The 23,196-nt window shown below is 42.4% G+C and overlaps 1 protein-coding gene across 7 annotated transcripts in view; it reads right to left on the bottom strand.

The window, feature by feature from the left end:
- ABCA1 (ATP binding cassette subfamily A member 1) overlaps positions 1-23,196 on the bottom strand; it is a 324,881-nt gene that overhangs the window by 54,560 nt on the left and 247,125 nt on the right. For all 7 annotated transcript variants that reach the window (XM_047829340.1, XM_047829344.1, XM_047829338.1 and 4 more), the window contains 5 exons: positions 22,108-22,284; positions 7,597-7,689; positions 2,960-3,200; positions 1,071-1,210; positions 622-738 (listed from right to left, as the gene is read on the bottom strand). In XM_047829340.1, coding sequence (XP_047685296.1) covers positions 622-738; positions 1,071-1,210; positions 2,960-3,200; positions 7,597-7,689; positions 22,108-22,284 — 768 coding nt within the window. The remainder of the gene's footprint in view (positions 1-621; positions 739-1,070; positions 1,211-2,959; positions 3,201-7,596; positions 7,690-22,107; positions 22,285-23,196) is intronic.

Below are 23,196 nucleotides of genomic sequence, written 5' to 3'. Positions count from 1 at the left end.
GCCTCCCTCACAGTGGAGATAGGAAATAGTCTAATGATTCTCTGACTCAGCCCAAGACAGGGATGATGTGATTAAGCGGCACTCAGGCTCAAACAAAGGAAACATTCTGCTCTTGCTCAGACTCCTCTGCTTTTGAATCCAATTGTCTCTAGAGTACTTATCCCTTTCAAGTGGCTCGGAAGCACTAAGTGCAATTCCCCTCCACACCTTAACCCTGTTCTGCACTCACACAACACCTTGGGAGCGAGCATCTCAGCCCAGTCTAGAGGTCAGACCAGGCTTTGCCCCCACACCTCTGTCAAGACCTACACCAAGATATAGGAAAGCTAAGTAAGATGCCATGGTTAGCTTTAGAAGAAATGAAAAACTCAAGGTCCTACAATCACCAATACCAACCCTCGCTCAGCTTCTTGGAAAACTGATTTTTGACCACCGGGCACATTGATGCTGATATGCATACGACAGTGTTATCTGTGCATCATCACCTGCAGCTTGGGCTATGCTTAATACCTCTATACTGGTTAAAAATAAGAATTCTCATCTCAGTCACCTCTAGGAAAGTGACCAGAAACTCACCTCTCTAGCATCAAGCAGGCACACAGGAACCAGAGGGATACTCACCCGAACAAGGTCCATTTCTGGGTTACTCTCCATGAAGGTCCAGATCTTAGGGCTGAGCTCTTCCCACATGCCTTCCAAATCATGAAACACAGCCAGTTCCTGAAAGGTCTTATTCACCTGGAGCCACGTAGCAAGTAGGGGCAACAGAAAAGGAGAGGCAGAACCATGAGAAACACAGCTGCCCTCTGACAAGATGCTCCATCACTATTTCCAGTCTTTCCCACACCCAAGAAGAATCTGCCTGCAGCTATGATTCAAATACCCAAGGTTGGAGAGCTGGCCCTCCATAGTCAGCTCTGGCCTGGGTCACACTTGGGGTTCTCACTCTTTGGAAACCCCAGAATAGCCCCGAGTTTCCTCGATATAATCCATTTGAAGCCACCTTCACCTTTTTGCCCATAAATTCTAGGAGGATTCTGGAGAGGGACTTCTGGGCCTGGGCAGCTTACCTCAGCCATCACCTGCCTTGTGGCTGGAGTGTCAGGTGTATATAGGATCTTCCCAATAAGCAGAGGCTTTAGAGCTTTCCATATGATGCGGGAAAGAGGACTGGACTCCAGATTCTTCATCAAATCATTGCAATAAGGGGCTATGAAGAAGACAAAGGCAGATATGCATATGTATGGTCATATACTTATAGGAACAAGGGCTTTGGAGCTAGCCAGACAGTCCTGGGTTCAAATCTCTGCTCCACCACTTAATAGCTATGTAACAAATAACTTCACTTGCCTGAGCCTCAGTTTGCTCCTCTGTAAAAATAAAGTTATGATGTACTTCGCAGAGATGTGGGGAGCATTAACCGTTGTTATCTGTAGAGCTCCTATGACAATACTTACAAATAATCAGAGTCTATTATAACACTGATGGTCGATAACTCACAACCGAGATGATCTAGAAACAGGTTTTCACCATGCACACACCTGCATAACTCTAGATGCATACTCTTAGGCTAGCCCTTGTCAATTTGTTTTCATTGAAAACAGAGAGCTGGATTTAGATTTTAGTTTTCAAGCAAAAATAAGACATTTCCCTTTAATAGGTCCCATCACAAGTATATGTAATAAATGTAATAAAAACCTCTAACTGGAAAATCCAAAGTTATAATAGACAGCAGGGCTTGATTATCCAAAAGGATTCTTGATTTTTTTTTTTTAATTTCATTCTGAGTTCTTTTAGGTACCAAGTATCCTCTACATGCCGCAAAGAGGATGTAATTTAAAAAGAAAAAAAAAAAAAAAAGGATTTTCTCACAGTTCTATCTGCTTTGCAAATGGAAGTTCCCTTGGGTTGACTTGCAAGTGAGGGAGTGGAGCGGATGGCATTTCAGAAAAATTGCCTATAATGCCATCCCATTAGGCTTGCAAAGCAACTGGCGATGTCTAGAGTGCTTTGCTCCAGAGAAGAATAAAAAGTTCTTGTGTTACAGTAATGCACCAAAAGCTGCCTCGCTCAGTGTCTGAAAGAAACACCTGTGGCTGGAAGTGGAGAAAAGCTCACTTGCATCATGTTTTCAAGGAAAAGGATGTCACTGTCTAAAACTGTAACACTGGTTCCATGCTGCCACCAGGCACAGAACACACATCATCACAAAACCGCCCAAGTGCGAGAAAGAGATATGGAGTTACAAGGTTCTTTAACACCACCGTGCAGCTAAGAAGCAAAAACAAAGAGCAGACCAAATGCCTGAGGTTGATGGTACACACACACCACCATTAACAGCTTTTTCAGAGGCCATGTGGTCTACCAGAAAAAAGCACGGGGCCAGGCGGATCTGGGCTTAACATGGGCTCTTGTGGATTAGCTATGGTGTGGCTTTGACTGAGTCACTTAACCTCTCTGAGCCTATAAAACGTGGGGTTACACAATGTTCCTTGCAGGGTTACTGTAAAGGTTAAATGAGATAATTTCAATAGAATGCCCAGTACATAGGAAATATTTCCTAAATGTTAGCTGTTATGGCTGTTATTCTGTTATTTTAAAGTTTTTATTACAAAGCATGCTTGTGAAAGGGAGGGGAAAGAAAAAGAAGACCCTTGATTTCTCTGGGAACTCCCTTCCTCCATCCCCCAGGAAACTGGGGAGGTTGGCTTTCAACCTCTCATGCATTTGATAAACACACTATGTACCTGAGATGTGCCAGGCCCCATTCAAAGAAGTGAGGACAGTCAACTGATAAGGAAAAGACTCCTCTAGGAGCTCCGTCTGGTGGGCAAACAGACTCCTAAACATCCAGCACTGGGTCAGAGGATAAGGGTAAGCACGAGGAAGGAGGGACACAGGATTGAGTCTAAACTAAGTGGGGGCTGGGGCCAGGACTGCCATCTGCACAGACACTCACTTGTAGAATTGTCATAAAAGGTGCCAGCATCTTCCTCAGTGCCGTTGCCTCCAAAGAGGGCTTTATAGTTGTTGTCCTCGTACCAGTTGAGGGACTTGATCTTCAGGCCCCCACCCTCTGGATGGCCACACACAATGCGGGACACAGCCTGGTAGATCTGGGTGGAGGAGCTGGAGCTGTTCACACTGGTCAGGAACATCACCTCCTGCCGCATGTCACTCCAGCTGCTCATGCTGAACAGCTGGTGCCAGGGATGGGGGAGGGAAGTGGGAGGGAAGAAGGTGGGATGGGGGAGGCAAGTGGGAGGGAAAAGGGCGTAGCAAGGGTTGGGGGAATAGAGAGAAAGAAACATCTTATTTTCTTGACCTCTCCAAAGCCACATCTCAGAACATCTCAGTCCTGACTTCTTAGTCTTGTGATAGGATTGCCAGAATCTTGCAACTCCACCGGTGGTCCGGGGACCAGCAGCAAAGTTATCTGAGAGGTTGTCTGAAATGCACATCTAGATCCATCCGACTACAATTCAAATCTGCATTTTCACAAGATGCCCAGGTGACTGGTATGCAAATTAAAGATAGAGAAGCACAAGCTAGAAGTCAGTGAAACCCCTGGTGATGGGCTTTATTTCCTCTGGATTATCTTCTGGTTTGTAGAAGAGAATACTTATCCTGAATAGCCCTGTGTTTAAATACATCCATCAGGAACTGCTCACGCCCTCCAGCACGGACTCATTTCTAAAACACCTTAAACTTCCCTGTGGAAAGAGAGGAGGCCTCTGCCCCTTGACAGAAAAGGTACTATGTGTCAAATCCCCCATCCTGGTCTCAGTTAAGTGTCGGGGAACACAACAAGTATAAGGTGGGAGACCCAAGGCTGAATCCCAGCTCCCTGTCTCATTAGCTTACAGCCTTAGAAAAGTCATTTCTCTGAGGGCCCAACCTCTCACCAAGATGAAGCTAAACAGAGTGTGGAAAGGAGTAAATTGCATGAAATAGAAGAGAAGGCCCTGCAAAGAAATGCCCCTGCACGGGAGGAGTCAGATGCCCCAGCAGCCAGGGACGACATCTGTTACTTACACCCCAAGCACTTTGTCTCTAATACAAATGTTCTCCAGCACCTTGTAAAGTTCTCGGCCCAATTGTTCTTATCATTAAATATTTATCAAGCACTTTGCATTTCTACACATTTCACAATAAATCCATAATAAATCTTCCTTGAAATGTCACAAGTTCTCAGCACCCAGAAGACCGAGCCATAAAGGGCAGAGGGGAGAGGCTGAGGGGCCCCACCCACAGCCTGTGGAAGGCCTAGCTTCCAATACCATGGGCCCAGTTTTGTACCACACAGAGCCTCCTGGTTCTTCTGCGGAACATGGTTCTTGATGCTGTAGATCCTGACTTTGCCTTCTGCCTCCAGAGGGAAATCAGGCACTTCTAGGAGTAGGTCAGAGGTCACAAACATTTCTCCCTCCAAAGAGGGAGCGTGTGACATATACCACAAGAACACAATTAGGTGGCCAGCTTTTCCTTACTTTATCTTTTCATAACCCGGATGAGGTCTATCAACCGGAAGACAGAGGTAGCCAGACCTCCTTTTGTTGGGAGGTGAACAGCACCGGAGATTTTTTAATGAAAGTAAAAACTACTCATATCTCTTTTCACAGGCTGCCTCACTACCACCAGTCCACCATACGCCAACAGAAAGAACAAATTTCTTCCCATATAAAACCAGCACATCTTTGGACAGAGGCACCAGAATGACTGTTATTCCAAACTGGTGGCTCTTCCGGGCACCTGTCTTGGGGAAACTCCTACTCATTCTTCTACACCTCAGCTCAGGCTCCACACTTCCTCTGTGAAGCACTTCTCCTCACAGAGAAGGGTGGCCATTCATCCTCCAGCCCACAAAAGATGGTGTTAGATGATCACCTGTGGAGTCAATCAGTGGCTATCTGATCGCTTTCTCAAGACACTGCAATGGCCCCTTTTTCCTTGACCCCTGCCTAGTCTCTTCTCAATAGAACAGCCAGAATGTCAACAGTCTCATACTCCAGGACATGTCATGTACCCTCTGCTCCAAACCCTCCACTAGCTTCTCATCTCGCTTGGCATAAATGCAGCCTTACCAGTCCTGCAAGGTGCTCATCACTCCTTCTCTGACCTCAGCTCTGAGCACCTTCTCACCTGCTCATTCTGTCCTGGCCACACCATACTCCCTCCTGGGTCTTTAAATACATTCCTTAATCAGGTCCTTTCATCAGCATCTTTGTTATCTGTGGCCCCTCCTGCTTGGAGTGGACAACATATGGTCACTTCTTCACATCAAGTGTCACCTCATCAGAGAGGACTTCTCTAATGACCCCCACCTTTAAAACAACACCTCATCACCCTCTATCTTTCTGACCCTGCTTTATTTTTCTTCATTGCAGTATGCCTGCTGTCACATCATATGCTTCCTGTTTATTTCTATCTTCCACCATGCAAGCTCCATGAGAACAGGAAAGCCAATGTGCTCACTGCTGAGACCCTGACATCGACCAGTGTCAGGCACCTGGTAGGTAACTGGGATGCGGTTCCCTGCCCTGCCTTTCCAATCTTGTCAGACACACCTTCCCTGTCACTCCGATGTGGAACTCATGCCCGGTCTCACTCATCCAGTTCCTAAAGTCCCCATTTCTACCCAATTGCCAGCCCTATTGTTGCAGACTTCCTTCTTTGAAGGATATCCTTTCTAGTCTAGTCCGGTTTCCATCAGAGCTCATCACACAAAAAACAGGCTATAGCAGCAAGAACGTGCAATTTGTAGTCTAACAGTCCTGAATTCAAATCCCAGTTTTTGCCAATTAACTAACCAAGTGACTGGGCAAGTTGTCCAACTTTCCTGAGCCTCAGTGCCATCTGTAAAATGGGCACAGTAAGATCTATTTGTCATGCAGATGATACAGGGAAATTGGGTGAAACTGTAGGAATCAGGGGAGGTCTTCAGAAATTGTTACCTTCCTTTTCCTTTTCCTTTCAAGGGTTGTGCTTTGGTCAAAACATCCAACTTCCCTTCCAAACACTGAACAGATACACACGTGCATTTATTTACTTATTCTCTCCCATTTGTCCCAGGGAAATATCAAGTTAGACAGTAAGTAATTCATGATCACAGGGACTTGAGGGTGTTGCCACTGAGAGGGGTGGGTGGCCCTTGCTTGACCTGGACCAGGGAGCAAGCAGGGCACAAGGAGGCAGCTGACAAGAAAAATAATATATTGCTCAGGTGGAGAGTTTCTGCCTCATCAGCAATGGGAACATCACGATTTCCACTAGTTTTCTTACCCAAGACAAAAGGCAGACCTGGGATATAAGAGAAAACACTGTACCCAAGGTAAAATTTAGAGACAGCCTCCCACATCATGGTCTCTGCTCTGCTTGCTTGAAGGCCGGGAGGGAAGTAGTACAGTGTAGGTCAGTGTCTGCAACAGGACCGTAGAGAAATGGCTATGGATTTAGAGGTCAGTTCCTGTTTTTCTTTCTGCCTCCTGGAAGAACACCAGGTGACCCAGATTCTCCACCCACAGAAAGGTCACCAGCATTCACAACCAAAAGAACAAATGGCAGGCTGGAAAGGACTTCTCCTGAAAGGGACCCAAAATGCAAGGCTCTTCAGTCAGACACCCATGAGCAGAATTCAAAGAAAAAAGAAAACTGAACTAAAAGCAATATGCCAAACTGTCGACACGTGTTTGATCTCTGTTTTTCCAAACATCCTGCATTCTCCACAATGAACATACAATACTTTTATTCTCAGGACACTAAATTTCGTTACTCAAAAAAAATTTAACAAATACCAAAAAACGATTTAGAGAAGCAACTCAAAATAAGGCTGGACCAAGTTTGAGAAGGTTATTCCTGTCTGATGTCCTGGACATTCAGGCCTGATTGCTTCTGACCGCCACCCCTCGGCTCAGCTCCTTACACACTGGGCTCCCGCTCCTCCTCTCCAAGTCTAATCTCAAAGAAGGTTGGGTGTCACTAAGGTGAAGCACACACCGGCTGGCAGGCAGAGGGAAGGGTAAGTGATTTTACAAGTACCTACAGGCTTCCTGATCTTATGAATAGAAGATTGGTCTAACACATTGGTCAGGCAATATGTGGACCCAAAAGGCAAACTCAACTTAATGTTCGTCAAGGAAGGACATTCCCAAAGGTGAATCTAGAGGCCAGGTGTTTACAGGGAAAGGTCTGAATGAGGGGTACATAGTTCATAAAATGACTGGCCTCACTATTGGAAAAGAAATACGGAGAAACGTTTGGTAAGACAAATGCAGCGCATGGATGATGACAGGAATAATCCTCTTTACCGAGGAGTCATTAACTAGGGGCAGAGAATAACAATCAGAGAAAGTTCTAGACCAGGTATCAGGCCTTTAGCCACAAACTAATTAGCTCTGAAACATCTCTGCATCTTGGTTTCTTCATCTCTAAAGTAAGGAGCTCAAACCAGTTAATTTTTAAGATCACCGATGCTTCTAAAATTGTTTTTATGTTTCACATGATACTCAAATCAAAAGGACCCTCTACGCCAAACTTGGGGTGGAAAAGAGCCATAGTGGATGGTCTGCCTCCTGGTGTTAGAAAGACACAACTTACCTCTTGGGCCAGAGTCCCAAGACTATCCAGCAAAGTTTTTGTGGCCTTAGTCAGTTCCTTGCTCAGGACAGGAGATGTATAGTTTAGTTCTGTCTGCAATGAGAAAAAATACTTTGTTTCTAGGTTCAAATGTAAACCTGAAATGTCTATTGAAAATAAAGTTAATTAAAACCATTCACCATCTTGAGTTTAAAACACAAGAAAACTGCTCCTAACCAAAGTAAAGACACTAAAATTATTCTAACTGCAGGTTTGCAAGTTATTTCAGATAAGAATTACTAATGCTTTGATGAATGCTTTTAAGTAGTATAGAAATATATATTTAAAACTAGTTGATATGCAATCGATAAAAATATCTCATGCTGGGTGTGTGTGTGTGTGTGTGTGTGTCTGTCCAATTCAACTTTGACCATAAATTCCCAAATCTGCAAGATGAACAACAGAAGAATGACTTCAAGAAATAAGTTTGTAATGGCTCACAAGAAAGGAAGAAACTGAAGTTGAAAGCTGGCAAAAGCATGGAAAGGAGAAATTCTCCCATTCTGCTCAAGTCAGCACTATTTGTAACACTGGAAATTTAATACAGAATGCTTATTTTTATGCCTACTTTTAGCCAGATCTCTGTATTTACTCCTGTGTATATTTCATTGTTGTTATAGCCCACCTAGCTTCACAACAAATGTAAGAAAATAATTAATTGGACCCAAGGAAAAGGTAAGTTAGGGCAGCAAGCCTAAGCTAAAGAAGAAAGAACAGTGATGCACAGACTCCGAGGCCAGAATTCCAATAGCTGAGGAGCCTAAAATTTAGGTTCTGGGTTTTTAGGCTTCCAAAAAGAAAAGGACATAGGGCCAGTTTCATCATTTTTATTTGTTAAATAGAAAAACAAAAGTCTTCAGGGAAAATCCATCTTTCCTTGGTGCGTCTATAGGCACCATTTTCTTTAATATCAGACACCTCTTTAATCTAGAGGAGGCTGGGCTTTTTTGCTATTTGTCTTCTATAGGGGCATGTTGTGAAATCATAACGCACACTGCAAGGAAAATAGCCAGAAGTAGATGGAGTTCATCATGATCTCAGAAACAGCAGCCTGGGGAAGGGTTTCCTCTAAAAAGAACTCTAAATACAGGAGTGCATGGGTGGCTCAGTCGGTTAAGCATCCGACTTTGGCTCAGGTCATGATCTCACGGTCCTTGAGTTTGAGTCCCACATCAGGCTTTGTGCTGACATTTCAGATCCTGGAGACTGCTTAGGATTCTGTGTCTCCCTCTCTCTCTGCCCCTCCCCTGCTCATGCTCTGTCTCTCTCTGCCTCAAAAGTAAATTAAAACGTTTAAAAAAGATTAAAAAGAAAAAAAGAACTCCAAATACAGAAGATTAAGTTCGTATAATCATGACGATCATCATGTCCAAGCATAATCCTGAATGTGTGTTTCTGATAAAATCTGTCTAAGGGTTCTAGGAAAGAATTTGTCCAGCCCGATTCATGAGCTCCCCTAGAATGGCTTGGTCACCAGGGTCCACTTTCCCCGACTCCCAGTCCTCGGATGGGCCCTTCACCACTATACTCAAGTAGGTCTCCTTGACGCAACTCACAGATTACGTTAACAATTGGTCCTTCCATTAAGTAATTATGAGCAAAAACAAGTAGGACATTTTTGGTTTTTTTTTTAACTTCCTTACTTCAGGTTCACATCATAACTAAAGGTTATCACCTTAAAAGTCGACCCTACAGAACCTACAGTAAGGAAAACTTTTTACAAACCAAGAGATCTTAACTGGAAGGCGGAAGAGGTGAAGTGTTTTTGTGCTTACCATGAGGGCCACAAGATAAGGCATGATCAGGACTGTGTAGCAGAAAAATGCCAAGTTAATTTAATGTACATTTTCAAAACTTAAAATTTGGTAGTTAACCCATTTCTTTTATAAAGTCTGAATGGAAATAAGATTCTGAGGACTCCTGTCACTCTGCCCCTTCTTCTCTGGTTATGGGGACCTGGGGTGGCTACTGAACCCCGGGCAAATGACTCCAATTCCCCATGCCCCGTTTCCACAACTGTGCAGTGCAGTTCATGATGTGCAGGTATCTCAGCACTGTCAAGGACACTGAATTACAGGCCATGTGCAGAGCGCCTTACGCAGTGTCTGGCACATAGCACGTCCTCACAATTCTCAGAAATTTCACCCCTGCCTTTCTCTTCCCTTCCTTAAAAGTTTACTACCAAAACTGAAGGGTTTTCCAGTTCCAGAAAAGGCATACATCCTCCCTTCCGCTTCCTGGCTAGCTCTCCAAGAACTGTTTCTCCTGTTGAGAGGCCCGCCCTCTGCTAAGCAGAGAGCTACCATTGTCCTCTCAAAGCACATCAGCCACACCCAATGTAGGATTACTAACGTTAATACTCTTCAGTGCAAGGCTAAAACCTAATTCCTGAAGGCTTGAGATGAAATGCTTCTTTCTTCCCTACAATCCCTTTTTCTCAGTGTTTGCAAAACTGAAACAAAAGATGTTAAGTGGATGAAACGTATACTATATTAAGTAATGTTCAGTGGATGAAATATAAATATTCTATTTACATCACACATATGCACAAACACACACACACACACACACACACACACACACACACAAAATTGCCCCAAAGCTGACATTTAAATTGAAAAACCTGAAGGAAAAGTCATAACCTATGTTTAGGTATATATGTATATCTATACCTACATATATATATACACACATATAGGCACACACACATTTATCTTAATGCACATGTATGTGTACCTTCTATATATAGTGATACTGATTTTACCTTTACAGCAAAGGTATAGTATTTTTTCCTAACTAGATCTATTTAAGCAAAAGAAGTGAATCTACAAAAAGGAAATATGGCATTACATGGTACCAATGGAACTTGACAGAATTGTGAATGACCAGGTTTCGCTGATACAGTGTGGTCTTAGGTGGCTTGTTAAACATGCAGTCTCCCAGCCCTCTGCGACCTACTGATTCAGATGCTAGACATGTGAGCCAGGAAGCCTCAGGACTTTTTTTACACATAGAAGTTTGAGAACCACTACGCCAATGGCCCCTGGACAATGTTCACGCCTTTTTTTCACAGCATGCTTTGCACAAAGGTGGTTGTTTGTGCATTCCACGTCTGGTCAACACGATGCTATCTGCTTTGGATGGTGAAGCCAGTCAGTTCACCTGGACTTGAATGGGATCAGAAATGGTGCCAAATGCAGAGGAGGCCAGAACACCACACCAAGTGAGTGGCTGGGCAGCCACTAAGTGCAAAAGACCAGGTATCTAAAACCTTAGCTAAAACACTGGCTTGTTGTCACCGGTAGCAGTCATCTTTCCCCTGAAGGGTACAGATCAATTGGCAGTTCATGTTGTTTTCAGACGAGGTCTTCCTCACCTGAATGAACATAAACTTGCATAGGTAACAATTTTTCCATCAGGTTTTTCAACTTAAAGGTCTTACCTTTGGGGCAGGCTTATTCTTCTTGTTTTAAAAGCTACACAATTCAGCAAAACTCCATGCGTATTTCACCCACAAGCAACACAGTGGACCACAGACCTAAATCTAAGGACTTCATCACATTTACCGTGGATATCAGACCTTTACATATTCAGATACAAATGCAATACTGCATCTTACTATGTGGCTGCTGTCAGTGGTCTGAGCTCTGGTTGGTTTAAACTGTTCCCAGGTTTTGGTCTCTAAGAGAAGCATTGGCTGAATCCATCCGCAAGTAATAGGACAATCAACATCATTATTAGGATCTTTTTTTACACTAATTGTTGAGATTAAATGCTCAGTGTTCATGAACGTAAGTATTGGCAACCTATTGCCCAGACAAATAAATTCCCACTTTCGAAGATGTATTGGTAGAGTTGTACACAAGTGTGGGTTAACATTACAGGGTTTAAAAAAAAAGAACACATATATACCATTCAAATTCAGCATCGTTTAAAGCTCAGATCATCCAGGTATTTTGCTCAGGACTCATTTTTACTTTTCTGTGTTTGGAAAAGTAAATACAGGGAACAGACTGATGGGAATCTGCGAACTTAATAATACAAATTCATGGAGAAAGGATGGGCTAATCAATTAGTGTCGCTGGAACTAGTCATTCATTTAAGAAAAGTTAATATTTTGTATCTCACACCTCTATATAAAATTAAGTTCTTGGTAAATTACAGAGCTAAAAGTAAAAAAAGAAAAGTTACAAATACATAGCAGAAAATGTACTTATGAACTTGGGGTGGGAAGGCCTTCTCAAAATATAAAAAGTCCAAACCAAGGTGGCAAAAATGACTCCAACTTTTAAAAGCAGAAAGTAGGCACCAACACACACCATAAACAATGTGAAAAATCTAAGCCACAGACAAATGGATTTTTTGAAGTTTAGGTATAGGGGCGTCTGGGTGGCTCAGTTAAGCGTCCGACTCCAGCTCAGGTCATGCTCTCGTGGTCCGTGGGTTCTGTGCTGATGGCTCAGAACCTGGAGCCTGCTTCGGATTCTGTGTCTCCCTCTCTCTCTGCCCTTCCCCCACTCTCACTCTGTCTCTCTCTCAAAAATAAACATTTAAAAAAAATTTTTTAAATAAAATTTACATATAAAAAGGGAATACCATGCAACATCTAAGATGAATCAGATGCCACATATATCAATAGTGATAAATCCCAAGAACAATGCTGAGTGAAAAAGACAAGCCGCAGATCAATATGCACATTTATACAACGTGAACACTACAAACCAATACCATATAATGTTATTAGCAGAATGCAAAAACATATACATGGTACCAAGCATAAAAACATGTAACTCCAGGATCGTGATTACCTCTGAGGAAAGAGATGGGGACACACATGTGGCATCGAGGATACCTGTCACGTTTTCTTTCTTGAAAAGAATCTGAAGCAAGCAAGGCAAACGATGGATGATGAAACAGGGGTGTTCTTTATACTATTCTCTGTGCCTTTTTGTGAGTTTTAACTGTTTCATACTTTTCTTTTTAATTAAATGAGACATAAAAAAGGGAGAAGGAGGAAAGGATGGGGCGTGGGCAGGAGTTAAAGAAGCATAAAGAGTGTAAACTGGCTTGACTACCTATCAAGCTGTGAAAGATGTCTAAATTCCCTAAATAAAATTAACCCCAGGAAACATGCCCTAAAACCAAGCCACAAAATGAAGCCTGAGAACCATGTGCCTGTACCTACTCTTAACTGTCGTCTCCTGCTAATACTTGACAAAGGCAGGCAAAGCTTTGCCAACTGGTATTTCCAAACACTTCCAGTAAACAATTTACAGTTTTGAATTCCTACTATTATTTTCCTAAACAAAAATATTCCCTTGGCTATGAACTCCTGTAGGTCCCCCACTGACCGCAGGAAGCAAGTGAAAAAGACAGTAAGAGCAAAGATAAAACCTTGAGCCAGGGACTATATGACCTGTGTGAAGCTAACCAGAATTCATGTATTATGAGATATTTTTAGATCATAACTAAATACTGTAATATCATTACAGGAAGAACAGACAAGTGTGTATTGTATTACTTGAAGGCTCCCACCCATTTCTGCAAAATGTGTTAATCGCAACAGTGCAACATTGCCTAAAAGCATGACATTATGGAATGCTGGCCCAAGAATGACAAAGGCCATTGTGCCCCCGTCTTTTCTGGGCCTAACCGACAATTTCATTACAGTCTTTCATCCTACTAGCTTAACTAAATTGTAAAAGACTGGAAATTAAAAAGGCAGTAACCTAGCAAAGTCAATTTGACTTTAATTTCTGAGCTGGTGTTTTATTTCAACTCAGCATCCAACATAGTTCCTGGCACAGAATAAGCTGGCACCCAGGAAATGTCTATGGAAGAAAAGCCAAAAGCAAGAGAAAAGCCCAAGAGATGGTCTGGTAGGAGTCCTGCCTCAAAGGGCATTTAAATTCACCTCATCAAGTCACCCACCCTCCGGAACATTTGGGTGGGTTCCCTTGCTCTAAGGATGAGGCCCATCGGCCTAACACAGCTCCTCAAAGTTTACCTCAGTTCATCTGTGGTCACCTCCACAATCTCATCTTACTACTCCTTCTCCCATCAAGCTTCCCATAGCTCCATCTGCTCCACTATAAACTACTCAGTGATGTGCAGTTCCCCTAAATACCACCTTCTTCATACACAAACCATGTCTTCTGTCTGGAACTTCTTCTCCCTGTTCTTTACCTGGCTAACTTTTATTCTTTAGGTCCCAACTTAACAGAGGCTTCTTTCCTAATCCTCAAAGACTGGGTTAGGAGGGCCCCATTGAGGCCTGCGTACTGGGAGTCAGTTGACTCGCTTGTCCTTGCAAATGGTGAGGGCTCAGAATAAGGCATGTCATTGCATACCCTGCCTTTTGAACGTAGATGAAACTGCTACCATCACTGAACAAGGTGAGGTCTGGGTTCTGTCCAGCCTGGTCATACAGATCTGGGCAGCTTGCCAATACTTTATCAGTCACCTCAGAACAGTCATGATCTGGTTTCCTTTCCTCAGAAGGTAGGAAAGTTGCAGGGTTCAGCATCTGCAGTGTTTTAAGAGTGACCAGTGAATTCTTGAGGAGGAGCCCCTGGTATTGGGCTGGCCGATTTGGAAAGGCATGAGAGTTTCTTCTCCTGCACAGATTCCACACTGAACCAGTCTGTGGCCAGCCAAAACCTGCTGGCAAGGGACCCTCAAGGATGCCCAGTGGTACATCGACCTCCTCACCTGGAATCAGAGAACAGTAATCCCCCCACAAAACTACCATACAACTGTCTATCAACTCTCTTCCTCCCCCAGGATGAGCCCAAACCTGGCTCTGCAGACATTGGCAGCGAAGGGTGACAATTCCTGGGCTTCTGCGGCCTTCCTTTTTGAGGATGCATGTGCTGGATTCCTGGCCTGTCCCATTCACTGCCCAGCAGCAGGGAAACAAAGAAAGCTGTACCTTGCTCACCACCGTGTCCCTGGCCCAGTGCATGGCACAGATTGGGGCTCAATATTTGCTGAATGAATTAATTTAAGTGTTTGCTTATGGATGATCACTATACAAAATAAAGACTGGGAGAGAATATTATCAATGCGTTAGAAGTCACAACCAAATAGAAACAGAAGACAGAACATCTGTGAAATTAAGTCTAATTGAAAACTCTTTTCAGTTTATAAAAATCTTATCCTCATCCCCCAATTTTTCAGGGACTCTACTACAGAATAATGTGGGTGTATATGTATTTGAATAAGATTTTCAATACAATGCACAATTTTATTTTCCCCCTGCAAATGCATGTTACTTTGGGTTCCTTAGGACATTTCAAACCTCTCAAATTCCCTCAAAGTAGGCTAAAAATCTCCACTTCACTTTGCCCATATTCAGAAAATCCGACTCAGGGCTAGGACAATATGTTTTAGTTCAAATTGAAAATAAGTAAGCCAGATACCAGGCACAAAGACCACACTGCCCAGAAGATATCCTATCTCTTTCCAATGATTTACATGACAATGAAGTTTTCCTTTGAGGAATATTTTAATATTTCTTGTCAAAGTAGGGAACTATAAAACTCCTGTCTGAGGGAGGAACTAATCTTTTAAAAACAATTCAACAATTTAAATATTAAGTTTTAAATGTGATGTGTTTAATGCATTAAATACTTTTTTGCGGTTTCTTAACAGTTAAATACATCTACTACCACAGAATTTAGGACCAAATAAAATCTAAACCTTTATTTAAGAAATAGAGCATATTATGCTAAGTGAAATAAGTCAGTCAGAAAAAGACAAATATCAGATGATTTTACTCATATGTGGAATTTAAGAAACAGAACAGATGAACATAGGGGAAAGGAAGGAAAAATAAGATGAAAACAGAGAGGGAGACAAACAGTAAGAGACTTTTATTTAAAAAAAAAAAACAAAACAAAACAAAAACAGAGCCCGACATGGGGCTCGAACCCACAAGCTGTGAGATCATGACCTGAGCCAAAGTTGGACGCTTAACCAAGTGAGCCACCCAGGCGCCCAGACAATAAGAGACTTTTAAATACAGAGAACAAACCAAGCATTGCTGGTGGGGTTTTGAGTGGGGGATGAGTTATGTGGGTGATGGGCATTAAGGAGGCACTTGTTGCGATGAGTACTGGGTGTTACAGGAAGTGATGAATAACTAAATTCTAGTCCTGAATCATTATTATATGTTAACTTGGATTTAAATTTTAAAGAAATTAATAAAAAAAAAAAAAAAAAGAAGGAATCTAAGGTCCAAAGGCGGGGGGCGGGGGGGGGGGGGGGGAGTGGGAGGAAGAGTGGCACTCTTCAAGGAAAAAATAGTATACCTGAGGCAAAAATGTCTGTACAGATAGAGTTGAATAGTCCTATTAACATTCTGCTATATTCACCAATTTAGATCTAGTTGTGTGCTCCCCTTTACCTATAGGAACTAAGTAAACACAGTCTTGAGAGTCAATCCTTGAGGTATGTCATTTACCAAATGTAAGGATTGCAGCTGATTGCCAGATGAAAGCATGTACTGAAAACAGGTGTACCATCTGTTTGATGGGCAGTACCATCAAACAAGGCCAAACAAAATCTGATACCTCCCACAAGCGTCTGAGTTTTATGCAGGAGAAGAAAAGCAGCTGTTTTCTCCTGCAAAAAAAAAAAAAAAAAAAAACTCACACAAATGCTTTAAGGGCTGGATGTGATAAGTTCAAGTATGCAGCCCCAAAAAGGAATGAGCCAAGCCCCATCTATATTCTAAGCCTTTGTCTAAGGATCAAGAAGACGCTAAACAAAGAGCTTTCAAGACAAGAATGACTTCGTTCACCCCTTCTCCATCTGTTCCTTCAATCTATACACAGCCCAGCTGTGAGATCACTGGTCTTCTAGGGACCTCAGGGCACCACTCACTTTACCTCCTTTGTCCCATGAACTGAGTTCTGCCTTTGCAAGAATATGCTGCATGTATAAGAAGACATGTGAACAGAACTCTTTGTTCTACAGAAACAGAACTTTCCCTTCCAGGGTAAAGGTATCATCAGAGGTCAAGACGATCTAACTACATGGTTGTGCAATACCCAAGTTGCTATGAAGATGGAGAGAAGTCCGTATGCTTTTCCTTCCTAACTCAAGAATCAGACACCATTTTCACATCACCAAGACAATGGCGAGCCAAGACCAGAAGGCAAGCCTATCTAACCCCACATTCTTTCCACCATGGCTTACAGTGTCCCATGCTGGCAAAGATTGTTGTTAGGGAGCTTCTGGGGGTTCGTTAGTGAAGCTGGAATGAGAGGATAGCCCTCACTCTACAGACCTAGGACCTGTGAAGTATTCCTCAAATTCCCAATGTCAGCCTAAAAGTTGGTTCCCAGTGCCCACTAGAATAAAAGCTCCACGTGCGTTTGTCTGCCATGCTCATGGCTGAAGCTTTGGTGCCTTACAACAGTCTTTTAAGTCACATCTTGTTCAGAGACATTCTACTTCACAAAGTCACTGCTGTCTTTGGTTTGTGCATTAAAAACCCTAATGGGTAGTGTTTATTATGCTTTAGAGTCTCTCTCAGAATATGGGCAAGAAAATGTACGGAGCTGACGAGGGGTTAATAAAAAGCCAAGAGCACTGAGGAAGCACTTCAAAGACATAATGAAATATACCTTTCAGTTAAAAGACATCTGTGGCAGGATGAGTGCCCTCCCCAAAGCAGTCCACATCCTAGTCCCAGGCACCTGAATATGTTAGATCACATGGTAAATTATACTTTACAGATATAATTAAAGTTATAGAGGTTAAAACAGGGAGATTATCCTATATCATCTAGATGAGTCCAATCTAATCACATGAACCCATAAAGTGAGAGAACTTTCTCTGGCTAGAAGCAGAGAGATGTGGCAGAGAAAAATACAGAAATTTAAAGCATGAGGGGGTCTTAACCCACTGTGGCTGGAACAGGGGCCACATGAAAATCATGGGAAGGAATGATGGCAGCCTCTAGGACCAAAGACCCACCTCTAGCTGACATCCAGCAAGGAAACAGAGACCTCAGTCCTACAACTGCAAGGAACTGAATTCAGCTAACAGCCTGAATGAGCTCAGAAGCAGAGGCATCCTCAGAGCCTCAAAAAAGGAATACAGCTCTGTAAACCCTTTGATTTCAATCTTGTGCAACAATAAGGAGTAGGCCCAGGTGAACCACACTGTACCCAGACTTCTGGCCTACAGGATTATGAACTAATAAATTCATTTTGTTTTAAGCTGCTAGGTGTGTGGCTATTTGTTACAGCAATAAAAGAACAAATGCAATCAGCAAGGACTTGACAAGAGAAGCAGATCCCTCTGGCCAAAATTTGCTGATCCATTAATATGGCTCCTTCTTGCAGTCCAAAACAGATTGGAAGTTACTGGAAGACAGCAGAGAGAAGCCCCCATATAGATTTCTCCTGTCTGAGAAAGGTAGGTGCTGCTTCAGGAAGGACCCACAAGGAAGGCAAGGGGAAGTTCGCCTGCCCAGCCAACTAGAACAGCCAAATCCACCTTGCTGAGCAGTGAGACAAAAGAAGTCACTGCTGGGTGCCTGGGTGGCTCAGTTGGTAAAGCATCTGACTTCACTCAGGTCATGATTTCTCAGTTCATGAGTTTGAGCCCCATGTCGGGCTCTCTGCTGACAGCGTGGAGCCTAGAGCCTACTTCGAGTTCCGTGTCTCCCTCTCTGCCCCTCCCCTACTCTGTCTCTCTCTCTCAAAAATAAATAAACATTAAAAAATTAAAAAAAAAAAAAAAAAAAAGAAGTCACTGCTAGATGGCTACAATCCCCTGCTAGCGGTTATCTCAATGGTACAAGTACTATGAACACAAGTCTCCCTCCATAAATGCATGTATCCTGGACATATATTTCATGTATTGACCTAACCCTGTACTCATCAGAAGCCATCTTTGTGAGGATCTCAGCACAGTCTAGCTCCCAAAACATACCTGACATATAAAATGAACTCAACATAGTTCAATAAATGAATAGGTTTTTAAATTAAAAGAATGCCTAATGGAAACCACTATTAATCCGAGAGAACTTTAAGGATGCAATAGAATTCTGACATCCAGTATTCATTTTCATTCAAGGTATAAATAATTGAGGTATGCTCCTGAATAAGAATCTAGAAGGTAAGAAGCCTTGATAATATCTAGGCAAAGAATAAAAATTTTCACTGAAATGTTCTTCAGAGCTACTCTGCTTGGTTAGGATGGATACCTAACACAGAAGAAAATTTCTGTCTCGCCAGCAATTGTCTTCAGCATGAAAACAGTTCTAGTGATGATTAACTTCTATTTACTGAACACCTAATGCATGCCAGACCCCTTGTCATGTTCTTCATATGCACGACCAATAATCACAACAAAGGGTAAACTAGATTATCTGTATGTAAAAGAAGAGGAAACTGAGGCTTACTGACACTAAACTTATTGAAGGTCACCCAACTGGTAAAACTGCTAAGGCTGCGTTTGAACCTAGATGCAGCTGACCTCAAGCCCATGCCCCCAGCCACTCTGCCATACCTCCCCCATGTTGTCTAAACACTATTGTCCAAAGGTCATCAGGAGACAGAGGAGGCCCAGGAGAAAGAATATCTTGGCTGAAGAACAGGGACACATCCATACCACCACCGACAACAACAAAAAACAAAAAAACAACAAAAAACAAAAATAAGAGGAGAAATGCTTCAAAACAGGTCTTCCCTGAAAATCTGCTTTGGGTACAGAAACACAAATTGACAGCACAGTTTCTCTCCCCCCAAGGCTGGGACTGGCATCTGGTTGCTTCTCCTGTTGTGTTTCTTGGTGTGATTAACTGCCCATGCGCAATGATGTTGCAGGTCACATTCATCTACCATCAAAGTGGCTGAAATGTTAACCAAATGGCAGGAGTAAAAGTCTGCTTAATGTGAATGCAGTATCAATTCCAGTGCTCCAATTAAGGCCCTGTTTAACTCAAGAAATGAGAGTCACATTTCAAAATGTTTAGAAGTCATTTTATCCCAAAGGTATCCTCCAAAATCACCTTTCCACAGAACAATTTTGACCACTCACTATGATTCAAGAACCTCATTTTCTGACTTTATGGAGACAGAGTTTTCAGCAACAGCAGACAGGCAGAATCAGAACCAGAAATACTCCCTGGGCATAAGAAATGTGCAAAAAGCATATGGCAGTGACCTTAATACCCAGTCATAAATCAAGAAGACACAACTACACCAGAATGGGCTGCAACATAGCTGACAGTGTTGATGGCACATGTCCATGTACCCTATCATGCCAACCCTCCCAACCAGGGAGGGATTTTCGGTTGAAACCTAAGTTGGCGATTGTCAGATCACGAAGGCTGTGCTGTCATTCTACTTGGAGTCCAATTCAGACATTGTGTGAGTGGAAGGATTTTCTGGGTTGTGCACACAGTAAGTGTTTAATGATTAAACAGAAACGAATGATGAATGGGCACCAATGTAAGTTACTAGGACTTCTAAAAGCACCCATATTTCCAAAATGTGCATCATTCTGGCTGAGTGAACATTTCTGCCTTGTACTGAAATAAGGCAAAACAGCCAAAACTATACAAGGAGATGGTCTACCATTTATAACCATCTTTCTGGCACAATGCAACAAGTGCCAACAGGCTACGTGTCTGCACAAATGAGCTAATGTAGCCACGGAGACCAGTCATCTGGGACTGCAAACATCCACATTCAGAAATATAGATCTTATTTGAAATTATACTATAGAAACATTAACCAATAGAATACCAGACTATTGAACAAAGCAACTCAGTATTTTTTTTTAACTGAAACAGAAAATACTACTACTGGAATAAAACAAAAACATATCTTAGGGCACCTGGGTGGCTCGGTCGGTTAAGCGTCCGACTTTAGCTCAGGTCATGATCTCACAGTTCGTGAGTTCAAGCCCCACATCGGGCTCTATGCTGACAGCTTAGAGCTGCTTGACTGCTTCAAATTCTATGTCTTCCTCTCTCTCTGCTCATCCCCTGCTCACGCTCTGTCTCTCCTTCAAAAATAAATAAAAACATTAAAAAAAATGTTTTACAAACTAAAACAGATCTTAAGCATTACGCCTATGCCCTTCATACCAACTGGTTCACCATCAACCTTGCCACAAAAAAAAAAAAAACCTAAAACTCACCCATTTTTCTTACTACCTACTCAGGCAGAAGCTACAGCATCATAGAGTCAAGGAGGATACAAGAACTTTATTTTTTTTAATTTATAATAAAAATTTTTAAGTTTATTTATTGAGACAAAGAGAACAAGCCAGTGAGGGGCAAAGAGAGAAGAGGAAAGAGAGAATCCCGAGCAGGCCTAGCACCATCAGCACAGAGCCCCACGTGGGTCTCAAACTCACAAACTGTGAGATCATGACCTGAGCCAAAACCAAGAGTCAGGTGCTTAACTGACTAAGCCACCCAGGTGTCCCAACAAGGCTGCAAGAACTTCTTGATAGTCGGTCTAGCATGTAAACCTCAGGAGAGGTTTCTAAAGGTCACTTTCTAGGGTACAATCCAGGCACAAAGTCTAGAAACCATTCTTAGAACCCTCAGGAGAATGGATCTCCCTATAAAGAAATCATGCTTGCACAAAGTCCCAGAGGATTCTGATTTCTTGCTTTTATAATGAGGAACATCTCTTTTCAGGCACATACTTCTTCCAAGGCTCTTTCCCTCGTATTAAGAGATTCTACTGACAACTCAGAGTGCTATCTGGTGAGGAGGAAATCAGAACACTGGATGCCAAATGTTGTTGTTGGAGAGGCAGGTCACAAGAGCTCTCAAAAAACCAAAGAAATCCACCAGTTCTAGAACTATACACAACCCTCTGATGGCCAAAATGCTCAGGTCCGTCTGTATTCTTTGATTAAGAATGAACATGTATACTCTCAGACTGCTTCTCTGAACTATTGCTTCCTAGGCTGATCAGACTTTGTTGCAATTTCCTTTTCTGTAAGTGTAATTCCGTCATTGGTTAATCTAATGATTACGGGTACTCCCATCCAATTCTAAGGTTTTCCCACTGTGACATCTCAGTGTCTCCTTGTTGATATGCTTTTTAAGAATGGATGTCCATCTTCCCAAAGATTTCTGAGATTTTTTTGTTTTTAATCTGGAGAACTCTTTCTTCAAATGAACTCTTATAATCTCAAATTACAATATAAAAAAAACCCACAACATAAAAAATAGGTTTTCTCTGATTGAAACAGGCACAAGGGGACCTTAGGTTTAGACTCAGAGCCATACCCAACTCATTCTTCCCCCTTTTACCTTTTGGGGAAAAGCCCAGAAGTTTGAAAGAACAGAATACGAATGAGCTAAATTATCTCTCAAATTCCCAGCCAGGCTTATGTTTCCACAAAAACAAAGTTATGTTGTCCAGGGAAAATGTTCACATTCCAAAAGTATTAGTGCTTGAAGCTTCTCCACACAGCAAGCGTACTCACCAGGATCGGCTTCAGGATGTCCACGTTGGAACGAAGTACTTGCTCTGCTGCATCCAGTTTCTCCCTTGGCAAGCCGCACAGCGTGGAAACTTCTTGGTCACCAAGTTGAATCACCTCTTCTAATTTTGATCCACTGCACAGATTGGTCAAATGTAACTGGTAGCCTTGCAAAAATACCTGGAAGCATTTCATGCAAAAAGAGTCAAGGGAAACTGGATTAAGAAGATGGGGTCGGTGGTGGGCCAATATAGCTTTGAAGAATGGACACAATTGCAATAGTCCACTGCATCAGATCTCTTTACCCAACTTTGGAATGTATCAGGGCACAATCCAACATAAAACTTAAAGCCTGAATGTTGTGTTTGACTCATCATCTCCCACGCTCTTGTCCTTGTGAAGGGAAATCCTGAGTTCAACTCTTTGTCTCAAAAATGGGACACATGATTCGGCAAATAGGAATTGAGAGTTCAAACTCCTGAAACCACTTTTATTAGAGAAAAAAACTCCCATTATGTTGGAACTTATGCGATCTTAAACTGGGGTTGGACCAAATTATGAAAAAAAAAAAGCATTCATACTATTTATTTGTAGGTATAGCTATTTCACTGATCCAAAAAACTATGTTGAAACAATTTCAGAATTTGGAACTCTTCATTTGATTTGCCCCAGAGCAGAGTAACAGAAAGCTGAGCCTCTTTTTCATCTCATTGAAGGCCAATTCTAAGTCACTCTTAAGTATTCATTACAGCAGACCCCTGGAGAGCCTTTCCTTGGCCGTATTTTGTTTACTTAATTAGCTTTTCTGGGCCTCAATAAACTGCCCTTCTTCATACATGGTCCTTACTGTCCAATTAGACAGCAAATTCAGTAAGAGGAGGGGCTTGGTTTTCTTGCTCACTTTTCTTGTCCACAGTGCTGAAACATTACAGACAGTAAATATTTGTGGAATGGATGGATGATGCAGACTCTGTATTACTCCATTATTACCTCTCCCGTTTAAATTAATGCAGCTTGACCTGCTCATAGTGCAATCTAGAATGAGTGATGGATCAAGAGCCTCTCCAGACCTATGCAGCCTTCTAACGTTAC

The sequence above is a fragment of the Prionailurus viverrinus genome, chromosome D4 (assembly GCF_022837055.1).
Source record: "Prionailurus viverrinus isolate Anna chromosome D4, UM_Priviv_1.0, whole genome shotgun sequence".
Lineage (NCBI taxonomy): Eukaryota > Metazoa > Chordata > Mammalia > Carnivora > Felidae > Prionailurus > Prionailurus viverrinus.
Note: the sequence above shows the minus strand (reverse complement) of the source record. Positions and strands in the feature narration are given on the sequence as shown.